An 18,549-nucleotide genomic window follows, 5' to 3' on the forward strand; every position below is an offset into this window, starting at 1 on the left:
AGAATTGTTTCAGCAGTTCAGCACGTCTAAGCTGCAATTTCAATGGACTTTCTTTTTCTTAGAATATCAGAAAAGGTACAATGCCTTCAAAAGAAAGATGAAACATTTTCCAATCTCTGCAAGTTGAGAAATCTCTATACGTAGAGTATGTGGTTAAGCTTCAAACTCTGCAGTCTTTTTAACATATCTAATTATTATATTGTTCTGGAATACTTCTTTCTTTTTAATTTGATTCCTTTTTAAATTTGATTTCTTGGTCATTTCTGCAGGAATTTCGGGCTTTTGAGCTGTTGCGCAGTGGACTGGACAGATCTAAATACTTATTGGTAAAAGAAGCAAAGATCATTGCCATGACATGTACTCATGCTGCCCTGAAACGACATGACCTAGTAGAGTTGGGCTTCAAGGTAAAGTGTAATTGAATCTTTTAACACAGTAATTCTTGGAAGAGGCTCAAATATTTTAGAGCTGCTTATCTTTTGATAAATGAAGCATGCAGTATTTTAAGCCTGTACAAAATCATTTGTGTACTTAAGGATCAAATATGAAACCTTGCATTCACTGAATGTATTATTTCCAAATATTTTTAATTTAAATTTGCAGTTAAGATTTGAATTTACAATTTAAATACAAAGCAGGCAGCAAAGAATGTCATTTATTTTTAGGTTGTAATCCTATGCATTTGATCTCAAAATAGTGGTGCAATAATGTTATAGTATATCCTTATGTATACGAAACTAAATTTGGGTTTGTTCGTCAACAACAAGAGATCATCACAAAATATTCATTTTGGGAGTTAGACCATAGACCACAAGCCATAGGAGCAGAATTAGGCTATTCAGCCCATCAAGTTTCCTCTGCCACTCCCTTATGGCCTACTTTGATTCCAGTTTAATAAATCAATTCAATGTTTTTTTTTTTCAGTTTTAGTCTCCTTCTGTTGTCAAATTCCCAGAATGTGTGACATTTCTCCAAATCTCTTACAAGTTCAATGTTAAGTTATTTTATTTAGTTTCCTTGTATTTAAAGCTGCAAATCTGTGTCCCTATATGTATGCCCTTTCAAACAATAATTTTATTTCCAGTGTTACCATACATAATTCAGATTTGATCAATAGGTCAATGATGATGGCCTGTTAATTTGAATTTTGGACTCACTGTCTGAAGAATAAAATCCACTGGAATTATGAAACACAAAGCTTACCTTAGTTTGTCAGAAATGCTATTTGAAATCAGAATTGTATAATTAGCCTGTGCATTTTTAAATGTTGCAGTACATTAGGATCTCACAAGGGTAGAGGAGAGAAAGTTTTACCTTGCATGTGAATCTGATGCCTAATGCAGGAGTACTTTGATATTATGATATTCTGCTGCTAACCAGGTTGACCATGTGTTCTCTCATTTGGACTGATGTAACTCTCTTAATTGGACCCGCAATCACTAAGTCTTGTTTATATACTTCAATTAATTGCTTTTTGGTGGGAGTGATGAAGAGATGTTTCTTTTATATTCGAATGTGTGTATTCAAAAAATTATCATCTTTTGACAGTATGACAACATCCTAATGGAAGAAGCAGCACAGATTCTTGAGATTGAAACATTTATCCCACTCCTACTGCAGGTAATAAGTCATTAAATAAAATACTGTAACCACAACTAAAGCTCAGTTGCTGGGAATGGCATTGGTCACTACAGGCAAAAAATTTTTGTACTTCTCAAATTCAATTTAGTGATGTGAATCTAAGTTGTTAACCTGACTGTAACTTCATAAGTGGTGTCATCAGTGCATTTAATTTCATGAGCGAAAATAAGTATTTTAAGATTGGCTGATTACTAAATGACAAAGATGCAAATCATTGATATTGATTCTTTCGATGCTATCTGTGTGGGTAGTGCTTCCAATTTTCACAAAGTTCTTGGATTAGAAATATTTCCTATATTTGCACTCTCGACAGAATCCTGAGGATGGCTTCAGTAGACTGAAGCGTTGGATTATGATAGGTGATCACCACCAGCTTCCACCTGTCATTAAGAACATGGCTTTCCAAAAATATTCCAACATGGAGCAGTCCCTGTTCACACGTTTTGTTCGTTTGGGTGTTCCAACTGTGGATCTTGATGCGCAGGGCAGAGCAAGGGCAAGGTAAAACAAAGAAAACTTCCTTTGTAAAGATAGCAGGACCTGCATTTTTTGAACTGCATTTCATAACTTTGGAATAATGAGACAAATAACTAGATATTCTCTGTTGAAGTTGCCGGGTCACTGAGAATTAAAACAGTGTGCTTCGAGCAGTGCCACAGGATCATTTACATCCACTGCAGTGGCAGATGCAGCCACAGTTTAATATCTGGCCTGAAAAATGGTGCTTCTGATATTCAGCTTTCCCATTTTGTGATACTGTAGTACAGTAGGTGAATAGATTATCTACTGAAATGCCCACAGTGGGGTTACCAACTCAACTGTTCTTCGAAACCATATGAGATTTTTGAAGATGCAGGAAATAGCATTGCATTTAAAGCAATGCATTTATTTAAGCATGTCAGATTATTATAGTATTTATTTTGTTCAGCGCGAGCGGTCGTTCATTGGTGATGCAGAGCGGGGTTTAAAAAGAGCTTGGATACTTTTTACCTTTTTTCTCAGCAGGCGCCAATCACTTTTGGGGCCAATAAGAAGAAAGGAGATTGTGGAGAAAGTGGAGTAGCCATTATTAGAGTGGTCCAACTTTGACTCAACAAGCTTTGGGCAAGCATAGTAGGAGGTTCTAAGGAGGAAAGATTCTACCAAGTTTTTTTTCTGTTAGTACATAGCTAGTAAGCTGGGAATGGAAACCAGAGGTAGTGATATGTTCCTTGTGTGAGATGAGGGAAATCTGAGAGACCTGCAGTCTCCCTGAGGAGTACATTTGCACAAAGTGCATTGAGCTGCAGCAGCCTAGTGATCGTGTTAAGGAACTGGAGCTGCAGTTCAATGACTTTCAGCTCATATGGGAGAATGCAAAGGTAATAAATAGGAGCTATAGGAAGGTAGTCACCCCTGATGAATGTCAGGAGAGGGAAAGGGAATAGCCAGGCAGTCCAAGGTATCCCTGTGGCCATTCCTCTCAATAATAAATATACCCCTTTCGATACTGTGTTGGTGGAGTGGGGGTGCAAACTACCAGGGGAAGCTTCAGCAACCGGGTCTGTGACACGGAGTCTGGCTCTGAGGCTCGGAAGGGAAGTGAGGGGAAGAGAAGTGCAGTAGTGATAGGGAATTCCATAATTGGAGGAAACAACACACACAAAAAGCAGTTTCTGTGGACATGAAAGAGACACCCGATAGTATGTTGCCAGGGTCAGGCATGTCTCGGATCAAGTCCATGGCATTCTAAAGGGGGATGTGAACAGCCTGAATCATGGTACATATTGGTAGCAATGACATAGGTATGAAAAGGTAAGAGGTCTTAAAGAGAAAATACAGTGAGTTAGGCAGAAAGCTGAAAAGCAGATCCTCCTCCAGGGTAGTAATTTCTGGATTGTTGCCTGTGGCAAGTACCAGTGAGGGTAAGAATAGGATGATTTGGCAGTTGAATGTGCGGCTGAAAGATTGGTGCAAGGGGCAGGGTTTCAGATTTCTGGACCATTGTGATCTCTTCTAGGGAAGGTATGACCTGTATAAAAAGGGCGGGTTACACCTGAGCCCGAGAAGGACTGATATCCTTGCAGACAGGTTTGCTATAGCTGTTGGGAAGGGTTTAAAGCAGGAGTAAGGGAACAAGAGTGATAGGTTTGATGGGGCAGTTGGTATACAGTAGATGCAGTGTGTAGGGAGTCTGTTAGAAAGGACAGGCAGATGATAGGGCAAAATTGCAGCCAGTGGGATGAATTAAAATGTAACAGGGGGCCAAAATCAAAAAGGCTGATGAATACATGACTGAATTTAAATGCACACAATATATGGAGTAAGGTAGATGATCTTGTAGAGCAGTTAGGGATTGGCATGAATGATGTTGTGGCCATGTGCAAGTCATGATTGAAAGATCATAGTTGGGAGCTTAACACCCAAGGATACACATTGTATCAGAAGGACAGCAGGTAGGCAGATGGAGTGCGGTGGCTCTGTTGGTAAAAAAAAAAATGAAGTCAAATCCTTAGAAGGAGGTGGTATGGAATCCGAAGATGTAGTACCCTTGAGGGTAGAGTTAAGAAAATGCAAGGGTAAAAACACCCTGGTGGGAGTTACATACAGGCCTCCGATCAGTGGCCTGGATATAAGTTACAAAATACAATAGACTATAGGAAATGCACATTAAAAAGAGCAATGTTGTGCTAATCATGCAAGATTTCAAGATCCAGGTAGATTGGGAAAATCCGGTTGGTGCTGGATCCCAACTGAGGGAATTTTTAGAATGCCTTTGAGATGGCTTTTTAGAGCAGCTTTTGGTTGAGCGTACTGGGGGAACGGCAATTTTGAATTGATCAATATTTGATTAGGAAGCTTAAGGTAAAAGTACACTTAGGAGACAGTAATCATAAAATGATAGAATTCACCCTGCAGTTTGAGAAAGAGAAGCTAAAATCAGATTTATCAGTATTACAGTAGAGTAAAGGGAATTACAGAGGCATGAGAGAGGAGCTGGCCAAAGTTGATTGGAAGGGGACACTAGCAGGGATGACAGCAGAACAGCAGTGGCTGAAGTTTCTTGGGGAAATACAAAAGGTGCAGGAAAGATGTATCCCAACAATAAATTGACATTCTAAAGCGAGGATGAGGTAACCATGGCTGGCAAGAGGAGTCAAAGACACTATAAAAGCAAGAGAGGGCATATAATATAGCAAAAATCCGTGGGAAGGTGGAGGATTGGGAAGCTTTTAAAAATCAACAGAGGCAACTTAAAAGCGCTAAAGAGAAAAGGGATGGAATATGAAGGTAAACTAACCAATAATATAGGAGGATACAAAAAGTTGTTTTAGATATACTGTTTAAGGAGTGAAGGAGAGGCGAGTGGATATTGAACCACTGGAAATTGACACTGGAGAGGTAGTAATAGGGGACAAAGAAATAGTGGAGGGACTTAATAAGTATTTTGCATCAGTCCTCACTGTGTAAGAAACTAGCAGAATGCCAGAAGTGCAAGAGTGTCAGGGGGCACAAGTGATTGTCGTCGCTATTACTAAGGAGAAGATGCCTGGGAAGCTGAAAAGTCACCTGAATCAGATAGACTCCAGCCCAGGGTTCTGAAGGAGGTAGCTGAAGAGATTCTGGAGGCATTAGTAGCAATGTTCCCTCTAATTTGTAATGACTGGTATGTATAAAAATCTTAAGCTGTACAATTTTTTGCCCAGTGATGACAACATGTGCGCACTGAATTTTTAAGTGGAAGTAAACCTAAAGCTATTTTATGGATAATAAGCTACCAAGTCCAGTTTTTTGTTCATTGCTTAAAAGAAATAAAATAACTGTCAATAAGAACTTCGATCTCCTCTGGGTTTGACTATTTACGCTCTTGTTCATCTGCACTCTCACAAAACATACGTCGTAGGGCTCTGTAAAGGTTAACTTGCAGGTTGAGTTGGTGGTTAGGAAGGTAAATGCTATGTTAGTGTTCATTTTGAGAGGACTAGAATACAAAAGCAAGGATGTAACACAGCCTTTATGAGGTATTTGTCAGACCACTCTTGGAGTTTTGTGAGTAGTTTTAGGCCCCTTATCTAAGAAAGGATATGCTGGCATTGGAGAAAGTCCAGAGGAAATTCACGAGAATGATCCCAGGAATGAAAGGGTTAATGTATGAGGAGCATTATATGGCCTTGTGCCTGCACTTGCTGCAGTTTAGAAGAATGGGGGGGGGGGGAATCTCATTGAAGCCTATCAAATACTGAAATATCTGGGTAGATCAGATATGGAGAGAATGTTTATGATTGTGAGGGGAAACTGGGACTAGAGGGCACAGCCTCAGAATTGAGGGATGTCCATTTAGAACCAAGATGAGGAAATACTTCTTCAGCCAGAGGGTGGTGAATCTGTGGAATTCTTTGCCACAAATGGCCAAGTTATTGGATATATTTAAGGTGAAGGTTGATGAGTTCTTGATTAATCAGAGTGTCAAAGATTACAGGATGACAGGATAGTGGGGTTAGGAGGGATAATAAATCACCTATGATGAAATGGCACAGCAGACAGATTGGGCCGAATGGCCTAATTTTGTTTGTTGGTCTTATGGTCTTATTTACATGTTCTACTTTATTTTCCTTTAAGTTTGTGCAACCTCTATAACTGGCGTTATAAGAAACTTGGTAATCTTCCGCATGTCCAGACGCTACCTGAGTTTTGTGCTGCTAATGCTGGGTTAGTGTATGACTTCCAACTTATCAATGTGGAGGACTTCAATGGAATTGGTGAATCAGAACCAAATCCATACTTCTACCAGGTAAATAGTTCGCTTAATAACAATCTAACATTGCTGACTGATTTATCTCCCATTAGCATATTTCCAAAATCATCCAGATATTTTTGAAGTAATATGCAAGAACTTAACGAATATATTAATTTTGTGTGTGTGTGTTTAAACGTGTGCAATCATGTTTCAAATCCATTGCCTGCTTTTCTGTAATTCAAATTGTTGCTCACATTTAACAGAATCTGGCTGAGGCTGAGTATGCAGTGGCCCTTTTTATGTACATGCGCCTACTGGGATATCCTGCAGAGAGAATTAGTATCTTGACAACCTATAATGGTCAGAAGCATTTGATTCGTGATGTAATCAATCAACGTTGTGGTAGTAATCCTCTTATAGGTCGTCCAAGCAAGGTAAGATTCCTCTTCAAACATTGATACATGACAGACTTACAGTGAGGCAGTAACATATAATGATAATTTGCAACTAGATTCTAAACATCAATTAGATGGAAATTATCTGATGTAGTGTGTAAAAATTGCATATTCAATTTTCCTTGGTTGTTAATTCCCAATTTCAGTCACTCTTGTTGAAGATTTTAGTGTAGTGGCTAATAAAAGAATATTAGAAAGTATCTCATAACTCAGTGTTAATTCCTTGCTAAGAGTTGCACTAGAGATGGCCTGTGAAGGCATTGCAATGAAAGGGAGATTTTTTTAACATGCGTATGAAGTATTCATCATATTAATCTCAACAAGTTCTTTAAGCACCTAAGTATTGGATTGGGAATGAAAAAGTCAGCTCACTTGGGCTGCATTTTCTCAGGGAACGTGTGGAATTTGTTCTGCTGCTGTCATTTGTGATCCAGAATTGGAATGCTCCATGGAGCATTTTATAGATTTATTTCTGCAAATTCTTATTTTTACTGAGACTTAATTTATAAAGTCTACAACATTAAGAAAGGATTTAAATATTTCAAATAGAGAACCTTTAAGTGACTGTGTAAGTTTTTTCCCCCTCAATTCTACTCCCCCAAGCCAAGTTATCTCAGGAGTGAGGAGTCTATTTTCTTCCTTCCAGGTGACCACAGTGGACAGATTCCAAGGACAACAGAATGATTATATTATTCTCTCATTGGTACGAACTAAAGCTGTTGGACATCTGAGGTACGGTGTGAGGCATGGCATTTTCAACTCCCTGGATGTTGCAATTGATGCCAGCATTACAGAATTTATTCACATTGATAAAGCAGGTTAAAAGTCCTACAAAGTGTAAATAAAAGTAATTCAGTCACTAGAATCAAATAAATCCTTCAGTGGATTTACTTTGTTCTTCATTTTTTCACAATATGGTTCCACATGAACATTAATTATAGTGTAAAGTATAACTCACGTGCTTTATATCATTCTTCAATAATTGCCTTTCATATCAAATAAAGGTCCAAATTGAACACCATTTCTGATGATAAGTCAGGAAAAAAAGAAATTTGTTTCACTACACAGAAAAGATAACAAATGATGAAATAACAGTAAAAATTAACAATTGCTATACATTGTATCTTTAGCATTTTGAAGCTGTTGTTGGCAAATGATAATAAGCATAAACAGCAGCAATCTGGAATGGAATAGAAAAATGTTCCATTTACTTTCAGTTGCTGATCCCTTCTTCATATTTAGCTTTTTTGTCATTTGACCTGTTTTTATGCTGCTTAAGGTAATTGAAAACTTGTTTACTTCTAACAATTATTCTTCACATAGCAGCTGTAGTTCTACAGGCAATGCTGAAAGTGCTAGAGTTGTCAGTATTTCTGCCAGTGATCTTTTGAAATGAGGGTAGACTATGTTTAAAATAGATGTAGGATTGTAAAACATTCTTTCGTAAGATAAGGTATATTTGTGAGCCATCTTGTTGATTTAGGCATTAAATAGAAGTTTAGAGAGGGAATTTCAAGTTAATATAATAAACAGGAATTGGGCAATTTTATGGTCGTATTGTCCTTGTGATATTAGAAGCTGAGTGAACCAAAACTCCTCAGCTAGATAGTGGCAGAACCAAAGCTCCCTTATCACAGAGCCTGAAATACTCACTTAAGTCTTGAGTTCGGTGCAGTCCATCTCTCAGCTATCATCTCAGATTACATGCGAGGTATGGATTCCTGTGTAGACTCAATGCTGTTCCAACTTCTTGTCTACATCTGATCAATTATTCACCTCCCAGCCATCTTTTGCCTCACTTTTTCCTGCTAGTGAAATTAGCAGGTGCTCTTCAGTATTCTACTAGCTATTCTTCCTATCTCCACTCTCCATGAACTACATTCAGAAAGCCCTGCAATAAATTCTCAGGCTTCACTGGCAAGTGCTCTCCAAGCTCCTGTTGCTCCATTCAGACTCCATATCTCCTAGTAAACTTCAGTGTGTAAGTTTGTTCATCAACTTTTCAGCATTAAGTTGTTATTTCCTGCAGTGTCAGCATGTGATGTTTCAGTCACAAAAGTCATCCATTGGACCTCACTCTTATATTTCCACTCTATAACATACTATCAGAACGTTGTCAATGCCCTTATCTCAAATTTCAGTTGTACCATTAATCCTTTTCTTCCTTTGTCATTGTAAGAGCATCTGTTCTCTGTCGGCATTGTATTCTGTGTTATGGTAATTAGTCACATGAGTGGGGGCATGGTAAAAGCAGAGGGAATAAGTTACATATTCATGCTTTGCTTGGGGCAGTTTGTAGCTGGGGACCAACAGGTGTCATGTATTTAATTGACAGCTTAGTTACACTTATTTACGTTTAAGTATGCTTGAGCTTCATTGCCTCATGGTTGTATTTTACTAATTGCTGATAAAGAATCAAGTACATATCTTTGAGTTTTGGAACAATCATTATTGGAGCTGGAGAGTGCATCATGCAAGTATAACAAATGCATGGGGGTGCCAGCAGCTGCAATTGGTTTGGTTAGAATTGCCTGCTATATTCTGTCAACAAAAGATTTCGATAGTTATAGCAAATGAACATCAGCATTCGAATGTGTCTGCGAAATTAGAAGCACCACAAGCTGGAGCAGCTTGTGGCAAGTAAGGACCATTTGTTGATTCATTCTGTGTGTTTGAGTTTGGAATACAGTTCGGAATGGTCATCAAAGACTAAGCTGTATAGTGGTGTTCGTCTGTGAAGTCTGTGTTGGTTCTCTTGAAAAGCTGAAATATGTTGATTGTCAGTGTCTGAATTGAATGCTGCTGTTTTGCCTGGTTCTTGTACTTAGAAAACAACATGAGTCAAGCTGGAAGCAGTGACCTTCAAGTCAGTACCTAAAGGGAAATTAAACTTTCTTTGGTGACTAGAATCGACAATGTTCGAAAAAGCTATAATAAAATTATTAAGATTAATGATTTAATACCATTAATTAGAAGTTTCCTCATACCAGAAAAGCACAATGTCTTGGAAGTGCAGTCGCAATTGCATGAATTAAAAAATCTTCATGAAGATGTCACTCAGCAACATAACTTCTTGTCTGCAATGCCTATCTCAGTGCAAGATAAGCAAATTGAAAGCTATTTAAATATTGATAAGCTTATTAGTACAGTCACAGCCGAGACTGAACAATGGTTGAAACAAACATGCGATGTTGAAGGTCAAATTGCTGGAGAAAATGAAAATATTTCTCAAACTTCAGAGCATGCTGTGACTATGTATAAAACTGATGGCTTTAAGAATGACGTACACCCTGAAGACAGTGCATCTAACATGCATGCAGCACATTCTATTGCTAGCAGAGTGTCCTGTGCATCTGATAGCTCTTTGGTGAATATTAAAATGGAGGCTGATTTAGCCAAGTTATGAGCAAAGCAACAACAACTAAGGGAGAGACATGCATTGAAAGAACAGGAAGAACAGCCTAGGAGAAATGAGGAGATGATGGTGGAAGAGCTTCAGAGAAACCAGGAGCAGATGGAAGAACGGCTTTGGAGAAAGATGGAGCAGCTTTGGAGAAAGGATCTATGTCATATCCTGTAGCACAAGGTGCTTTGGAGCAGCTTAAGTTGCAGGAAGAAATTGCAGCCAAGATGGCCAGAGTTAAAGTGTTAAGAGCTTCAAGTGCTGTGGGTGCAAAACATGCACCAGCAGGACAGTTCTCTGGTGAGAGTTCCTGTGTTGACATGGCACAGAGAAAATCCAACATACTCGATGTCACTGTGGATACATTTGTTCATTCTCAGCCCGCACCAAGGAGGCACTCTGAACCTACGCCATATCCAATACCACAGGAGCTTCTGAGGACATTATTTTACAGTTTGGCTCTTGTGTTTCAGATTATAAAAATCTAAATAGTGCACTGGAGGCCATTAGGATGGAAAAGGAACTAGCAAGCTTAGTGATGCAACAACAATGCATTGCATGTGTGCCTTAAAAGAGAGATTCATATATTCAATGGCAATCCATCACAGTATCATTTGTTTATGAGGGCTTTCAAGAATAGCATCAAAGGCAAGACTGATGATTATGGTGACCATCTCTATTTTCTCAAACAGTTCACTGGAGGTTACCCTGCTGTCAAGAGTTGCCAGTGAGCCAGCCCGGAGCAAGGATATATAAAGGCCCAAGCTCTTCTACAGGGACATTTTGGTGATAACCACAAAATTGCTGCAGACTACATGAAAAAGGCTCTTTATTGCCCACATATCCATTCTGAAGATGTGAAAGTTCTTCAGGATTGCAGTCTTTTGCCTAGAGACTGTTGTAATGTCATGGAAGAATTGCAGTACATGTGTGAGCTGGACATGCCTGCTAATACGACTGCCATAAAGAAATTGTCCCATAAACTGAGGGAAAAACAAAGATCGATGGTCTGTAAACTGCAAGAAAGGCACAACCCGTAAGTTTACTTTCACTGACGTTTTTGCTTTTATTGAAAGGCAAGTAAAGATTACAACACCCCCAGCGTTTGGGAATGTGCATGATGCTGTATCACCAGCAGTAAGCAAATGTGTGAACAAGACTAAATCACAAATTCATTCTCAAGTTAAATTCATTTTGCCACTACTAAAAAGTGAAAAGTGAAGCTAGTAAAGCCTGGCACTAAGTAAAGAGTGCAGATTCGAAGTAAGCCTTTAAAGAATCAAGCACAACAGCGAGTACCGCCCTGGTATCTAATGGCCTTATGGGGGCTGATGATCATGATCGTAAACATTCTATAATTGCAGTTCAGGTGAAGTCTAAGAGAGTAACAATACAGTGGTTACTTAACGTTTCTTAGATCAAGGAAGTACAGCAGTGCTCTGCACAGTGAACCTCATGAACAAGCTCAACCTGACAGGAGAATGAACACACTTTCTTTTACGCACCATGCATCAAGAGAAGGTTGTGAGTAGCTACGTTGTTTTAGGATTGGAAGTGGCTGACTTAGATAGTGAAAACTATTGTGAAATATCTATATGCAGGAATGTATGCCTGTCTACAGAGGAAGCATTCCTTGTCAGAAAGATCTTCAGGAATTGTCTCACCTGAAGCATATTTATTTGCCAGAAATTGATTCATATATTGAGCTACTGGTAGGGGTGAATGGGTCTAAAGCATTGGAGCTGTTGCAAGTGATTCATGGTGTTAATGATGGACCCTATGCAATCAGAACAAGGCTGGGTTGGACTTTTAATGGACCATTGAAAGGAGTCTATGGTGGTGGAAGAGACTACACTCAGCCAGAGCGGACAGTTAACAGGATTTCAGTTTTGAACTTGAACGAGCTTTGGCAGCAGCAATTCAAGACAGATTTTCCTGAACGCAGTCAGGAGGAACAAGCTGGTTTGTTAGGCGAAGATGACAACCAAGGATAGACTGCATACCAGAAAGAGGACCGTTGTGTGAATGTTGAGATTTCATGTCTCCCATGTCTTCGTAGCATGTAGTTATAATTATTATAGTATAATACTTGGAGAGCTGGAATGTAGAAGCCATGCATCTGTTCTCTATCTGCATTGTATTCTCTGTTGCACGTTTATTATCGTACCTAGTCACGTGAGAGGGTGCATGGAAAAAGCAATGGGAATAAGTTATGTATTCGTGCTTTGTTTGGGGCATTTTGCACTGGGGACTGACAGATGTCATGTCTTTAGTTACGCATACATGTGCTTAAGTACACTTAAGTTTCATCACTTCAAGAATGTATGTTTGCTAATTACTCAGAAAGGATCGAATACATATCTTCAACTTTTGGAACAATTGGTATTGGAGCTGGAGAGCGCACCATACAAGCATAACAAATCCGTGGTGGTCGCCAGTAGCAGCAGTTGGTTTAGTTAGAATTGTCCACTGCAGTCATATTTGGTGTTTTTGCTTTTTCCGTTTTTCAGAAAAAAACAATCCATAATTTCTCTGAACAGGAAAAACCTTTGAAATATAAATCACAGTGATTTTCATATATCTTGTATTGGTTAGGTTGTGTAAACATATCCTCAAACTTTATAGTTTTGCTAGTGGTATCTACAGTGTTCTTAATGAGAGAAACTTGTTTGAGGATACAATCTTAACATCAGAATTTGTGCTTTCAAGGAAATCCTGATACGTGGTAACCTGCCTCAATGACTATCGTGCAACGGCATTTACATCCACAGTGATGAAGTGTTTTGAGAGGCTGGTGTTGAAGCATATCAGCTCCTGTCTGAGTGGCAACTTAGATCTGCTCCAGTTCGCCTATCAAAACAACAGGTCTACAGTGGATGCTATCTCATTGGCTCTTCACACAACCCTAGAATATATGGACAGCAAAGATGCATACATCAGGATACTCTTTATCGATTACAGCTCAGCATTTAATAACATCATCGCCTCAAGACCAATCAGTAAGCTCCACGACCTGGGCCTCAATACCCTCTTGTGCAATTGGATCCTGGATTTCCTCACTTTCAGACCCCAGTCAATTCAGAATGGCAAAAACATCTCCTCTGCAATTTCCATCAGCACAGCAGCACCACAGGGATCTGTGCTTAGCCCTTGCTCTACTCACGTTACAGCTATGACTGTGTGGCTAAGTACAGCTCCAACACCATATACAAGTTTGTTAATGACACTACTGTTGTGGGCCGTATCAAAGGTGTGATGAATCAGCATACAGGAGGGAGATAGAAAATTTGGCTGAGTGGTGTAATAACAACAACCTTTGGCTGAGTGGTGTAATAACAACAACCTCTCACTCATTGTCCATAAGACCAAGGAACTGATGGTAGACTTCAGGAGAGGGAAACCAGAGGTCTATAAGCCTGTACTCATTGGAGGATCAGAGAGGGAGAAGCTCAGTAACTTTAAATTCTTGGGTGTCACTATCTCAGAGGACCTGTCTTGGAACCATCATATAAATATAATTGCAATGAAAGCACAGCAGCTCTACTTCTTCAGGAGTCTGCACAGATTTGGCATGTCATCAAAAACCTTGGTAAACTTCTATAAATGCGTGGTGTAAAGTGTGCTGACTGGCTGTATTATAGCCTGGTATGGGAACACCAATGCCCTTGAGCAGAAAGTCCTACAAAAGGTAGTATATTTGGCCCAGTACATCACGGGTAAAGCCCTCCCAACCATTGAGCACATCTACATGAAATGCTGCCGTAGAAAAGCAGCAACCATCATCAAAGATCCTCACCACCCAGGCCATGCTCTTTTCCCGCTGCTGCCATCAGGTAGAAGATACAAGTGCCTCAGGACTCGCACCACCAGGTTCAAGAGCAGTTACTACCCCACAACCATCAGGCTCTTAAACAAAAGGGGATAACTAAAGGGCGGGAGGAGAAGATGGCGACGCGACGCAGCTCACAGCGGCTACTCCAGTGGTGATGTCTGTTATTTGTCAAGTGGGGTGGCGTGCACAATCCTGATTTGATGGAGACGGATGTGAGAGCACGGAGGAACACCTGGTGAAACTTTTGAAATGCCTGCTTTGCTGCTGCTGCTACTGTGTGGTCCAGAATCTCTGGAGAAGGCCCCAAGTCCTCGGTTTTGCTTGTTGCTCGGCGGCCGGGGCGGGGTCAAAGCGCTTGGCAGAGGATGGTGCTCAGAGAGGCTGTGTCGGAGGCTTGAAGTTTTCAGACGGACTCAGAGTCTGCTGCAGTCGGGTGCTTCCAATGGTGCTGCATCGGCAAGTTGGTGGCGCTTGGAGGTTCATGGCAGGGAGAGTTCCTCCCTTCTGCCGCCTGCGTGAGATGATGAGTCTATCGGGACCTTGAGACTTTTTTTTACCGTGCCCGTGATCTGCTCTTTATCAAATTATGGTATTGCTTTGCACTGTTGTAACTACATGTTATAATAATGTGGTTTTGTCAGTTTTAGTCTTGGTTTGTCCTGTATTTTCTTGTGATATCATTCTGGAGAAACATCGTATCATTTTTTAATGCATGCATTTCTAAATGACAATAAATGAGGACGGAGTGTTCTCATAATCTAACTACACTCATCCTACTTCTATTTCTATTTCCAGTGTTCCCACAACCGATGGTCTCACTTTAAGGACACTTTATCTTGTTATTTCACACTCGTTATTTATTGCTACTTATTTATATTTGCATTTGGACAGTTTGTCATTCATTGATCCTGTTTACAGTTACTGTTCCATAGATCTGCTAAGTTGTCCACAGGAAAAAGAATCTCAGGGTTTTGTCATGTTGTTCAGTTAATTAAATAGTAAATCATGATTGATACTCAAATATAAATCATTTTTAAACATCTAAATCTATCTTAAACATATTTAGTCTCCCCCATTACCATAGAAACACTGGTGCATTCAGCATTGCCTGTAGTGCTACAGCTGGCTCAATAAATACTTATCAATGATATTCAGTTGGAATAATGAATGAACTGTATGCTGTATTGTCATCAATTGTCAGCTTAAAATGTTCACCTATTGATGGGAAAAAATGGGAGTTGAACCTTATTGAAGTGACATAATTATTACATGGAAATGTTCTTTGTTTAACTCAAGATCTTTTTTAGCTGCAGCAGAAAAGCCTTCTTACAATAATCAGTATTTTAACAGTTATCATCTTTTTTATTTAGAGATGTTCGTCGGTTAGTTGTTGCCATGTCAAGAGCCAGGCTTGGACTGTACATCTTTGCAAGAGTATCGCTCTTCCAGAACTGCTTTGAGCTTACACCAGCCTTCAATCAACTGACTGCTCGGCCACTCCAGCTCCACATTGTCCCATCGGAGTACTGCCCCACAGACAGAAGGGTATCTTTTCTCTTTAGTGTTTTGGCGTATAGTAGTGATTTAATACTGGTTTTGACATGTTTTGGTAATACTGTTACAATGGTCGCTAATATTTTTTTGTTTAGAATGGCCGTGTTCCAACCCACTTGATGCGAGTTATCAAGAACATGCCAGAGATGGCAAACTTTGTTTATGATATGTACATGCACATCATTCAGAGTATGCACCAATACAGACAGGTAAGCAACTGCTTTAAAATCTGTCTTGGCACCAAATCTGCCCATTTCTTTTCTTTTGTGCGTTCGGCTTTCTCAAACAGACATGCAAATCTTCAAAGTTGATTTTGAAGTCTTGTGGAATTTTGGTGTGTATTATGTTTGATCATTTTTTATTGAATTCCATCTGATATGGCCATTGTCTGCCATATTCTTGAAATGTAGAAACGATTATTAATATAGAGGGAAGCACTTCACAGGCTTTTTAAAACTAGAAAAAATTAATACCCCTATAAAATTATTGTTGATTTGTATGTGTGCTTTATGTAAGAATTGTTCCCTCAATACATCTTGTTGGATAGAGACCATTGTTAAATTGTGTTTGTTAACAGTCTATGGAGCACCTTGATTTACTCTAGCATGTTGAAGGTAAGCATTAAAAAGTCATTAAGTCACCTGATTCAAAGCAGCTTTGATATATTGAAATTGGAAGTAGATGATGGGATATATTACTAGTGAGAGTAGAAGGTTAAACTAACATTTGTCAAATATTTGTTTACTGAAATGTTCATCCTATGAAATTGAAATCAAATTAAGTGAAATTGTGTTTGCACTTGGCAAAATGTAAATTTTCTACTTTATACTAATTATTTCTCTATTTAATGAAAGTGATGCTTTGGCAAGAACCTACAGTAAAACTTACATATATTTAAAACATTCAGCCGACTCTTTTGGTCTTGCATTTGACCTGACATGTGGCAGATTCTCAAGCTTTTCTCATTTTTGCAGTAAATATAAAAATTTAGTTGGGAAACTGTGTTAGACAGTGCTTATCTTTTTGTATGTTGAGTTTAATATTATCGTAAAAGCAAAATAATGCAAGTGCTGGAAATCTGAAATATATAAAAACACAATTTGAAATCTTCAGCAAATGTGGTGAAGAAAGATTGTAGTATAACCACCAAAAATTATTGTAATAATGCAAACATTCATTCAATATAATTCCTTTTCCATCTGTAGCAGGTACTTCTGCCACCAGTCCCTAAGTCAACAAAAGAACCTGATCCAGTTCCAGTCATTGAGAACACTGAAGAGATTGAAGAATCTGTTCCTGAAAATAAGGTTGAAGAGACTCCAGTGGAGGAACATAGACAAATGCCTGAACATCCTGGCAGGGACAGTGATAGTGAGGGCAGTGAAGATGAAGAAGAAAAAGAAAGCTGATGATTTTATTCAGAATATTTGGACTGCTATCCTGAAGATTTCAGTGCAAGAATCCAGTGTACATGCATTGAACATCAGTCACCAATCACAAGCATACTGTTGTAAACAGTTTTATATGAAGTAATGTGGGATTTAACAATATACTTGGTATACCTGATTGGATGTTAATAAACTTTTGTAAAAAAATTGTTTTGCTCCACTTGCATATATTATTTGACCTTAAGTAATTAATTTTATAGAACTCCATGCAAAATGTCAGAATTAACATCGTGATAAATATATACATGAAAATGGCATGAATGAAATCTGGAAAGGGTTGAAAGCAAGACTGAAGAGATGTCTGTTTGCACATTTCTGTATTAGATTAATCAATTTAACAACTTGCCCTTTCTCTTTATTGCTTACTGTTCATTCCCAGATTTTAAACTTCATACACTTAAAGCAGGTAAACTCAGTCCATTTAAATAAGTGTCCTGAAGGGAGTCTCCCACTCCTTTGGGAAGTAGAATTATACTGCATTTTTCAAGTCCTTTCCATGAAATGTTGACACTTGAGTATAAACTTGCCATTACTACATTCCAAATCAAATAATTCTTGAATGAAGACAAAAAAAATCTTGTTTTGTTTAGTGACCAGCCAGATCTGACATTGAATGAATATATGGTCTAACCTGTGCTCATAGAACTCAAGAGAGCAAACAATGATTTTAATCAACTCAAAGGCATTTAAACTGGATGTGAGGTTATTCATGGCACACAGCTATAGCTGCAACATGATAACTGTCCAGAGACAAGTTAGAATTTTAATGTGCAAATGTCAGAGCCTTCCAGGACTGATGAATACAAATACTTCTCCTGAAGGCACAAGTGGTGGGGTTGAAGAATAAATAGAATATAAGTGGAAAGCAATAAAAGAACATCATTAGATATCATATCTCGAAGCTGTGTGAGGAGTCTAGGTTCAAAGAATGGATTTGAATATGGATAGATGAGTTGGTGCAGCAGTCAATAGACAATAGGTGCAGGAGTAGGCCACTCGGCCCTTCGAGCCAGCACCGCCATTCACTGTGATCGTGGCTGATCATCCACTATCAGTATCCAGTTCCTGCCTTATCCCCATAACCTTTGATTCCGCTATCTTTTAAGAGCTCTATCCATCTCTTTCTTGAAAGCATCCAGAGACTTGGCCTCCACAGCCTTCTGGGGCAGAGCATTCCATATATCCACCACTCTCTGGGTGAAAAAGTTTTTCCTCAACTCCGTTCTAAATGGCCTACCCCTAATTCTTAAACTGTGGCCTCTGGTTCTGGACTCACCCATCAGTGGGAACATGCTTCCTGCCTGCAGCGTGTCCAATCCCTTAATAATCTTATATGTTTCAATGAGATCCCCTCTCAGCCTTCTAAATTCCTGAGTATACAAGCCCAGTCGCTCCAATCTTTTGACATATGACAGTCCCGCCATCCCGGGAATTAACCTTGTGAACCTACACTGCACTCCCTCAATAGCAAGAATGTTCTTCCTCAAATTTGGAGACCA

The 18,549-nt window shown here is 39.1% G+C and overlaps 1 protein-coding gene across 2 annotated transcripts in view; it reads left to right on the forward strand.

The window, feature by feature from the left end:
* The window catches only part of aqr (aquarius intron-binding spliceosomal factor), an 83,515-nt gene extending 66,336 nt beyond the window's left edge, over positions 1-17,179 (forward strand). For both annotated transcript variants that reach the window (XM_072267038.1, XM_072267030.1), the window contains exons 28-36: positions 270-407; positions 1,549-1,620; positions 1,955-2,142; positions 6,241-6,412; positions 6,622-6,792; positions 7,460-7,545; positions 15,419-15,593; positions 15,698-15,811; positions 16,808-17,179. In XM_072267038.1, the coding sequence (XP_072123139.1) occupies positions 270-407; positions 1,549-1,620; positions 1,955-2,142; positions 6,241-6,412; positions 6,622-6,792; positions 7,460-7,545; positions 15,419-15,593; positions 15,698-15,811; positions 16,808-17,011 (1,320 nt within the window). In that variant the 3' untranslated portion in view covers positions 17,012-17,179. The remainder of the gene's footprint in view (positions 1-269; positions 408-1,548; positions 1,621-1,954; positions 2,143-6,240; positions 6,413-6,621; positions 6,793-7,459; positions 7,546-15,418; positions 15,594-15,697; positions 15,812-16,807) is intronic.
* The last annotated feature ends 1,370 nt before the right edge of the window (positions 17,180-18,549 follow it).

The sequence above is a fragment of the Mobula birostris genome, chromosome 1 (genome assembly GCF_030028105.1).
Source record: "Mobula birostris isolate sMobBir1 chromosome 1, sMobBir1.hap1, whole genome shotgun sequence".
NCBI lineage: Eukaryota > Metazoa > Chordata > Chondrichthyes > Myliobatiformes > Myliobatidae > Mobula > Mobula birostris.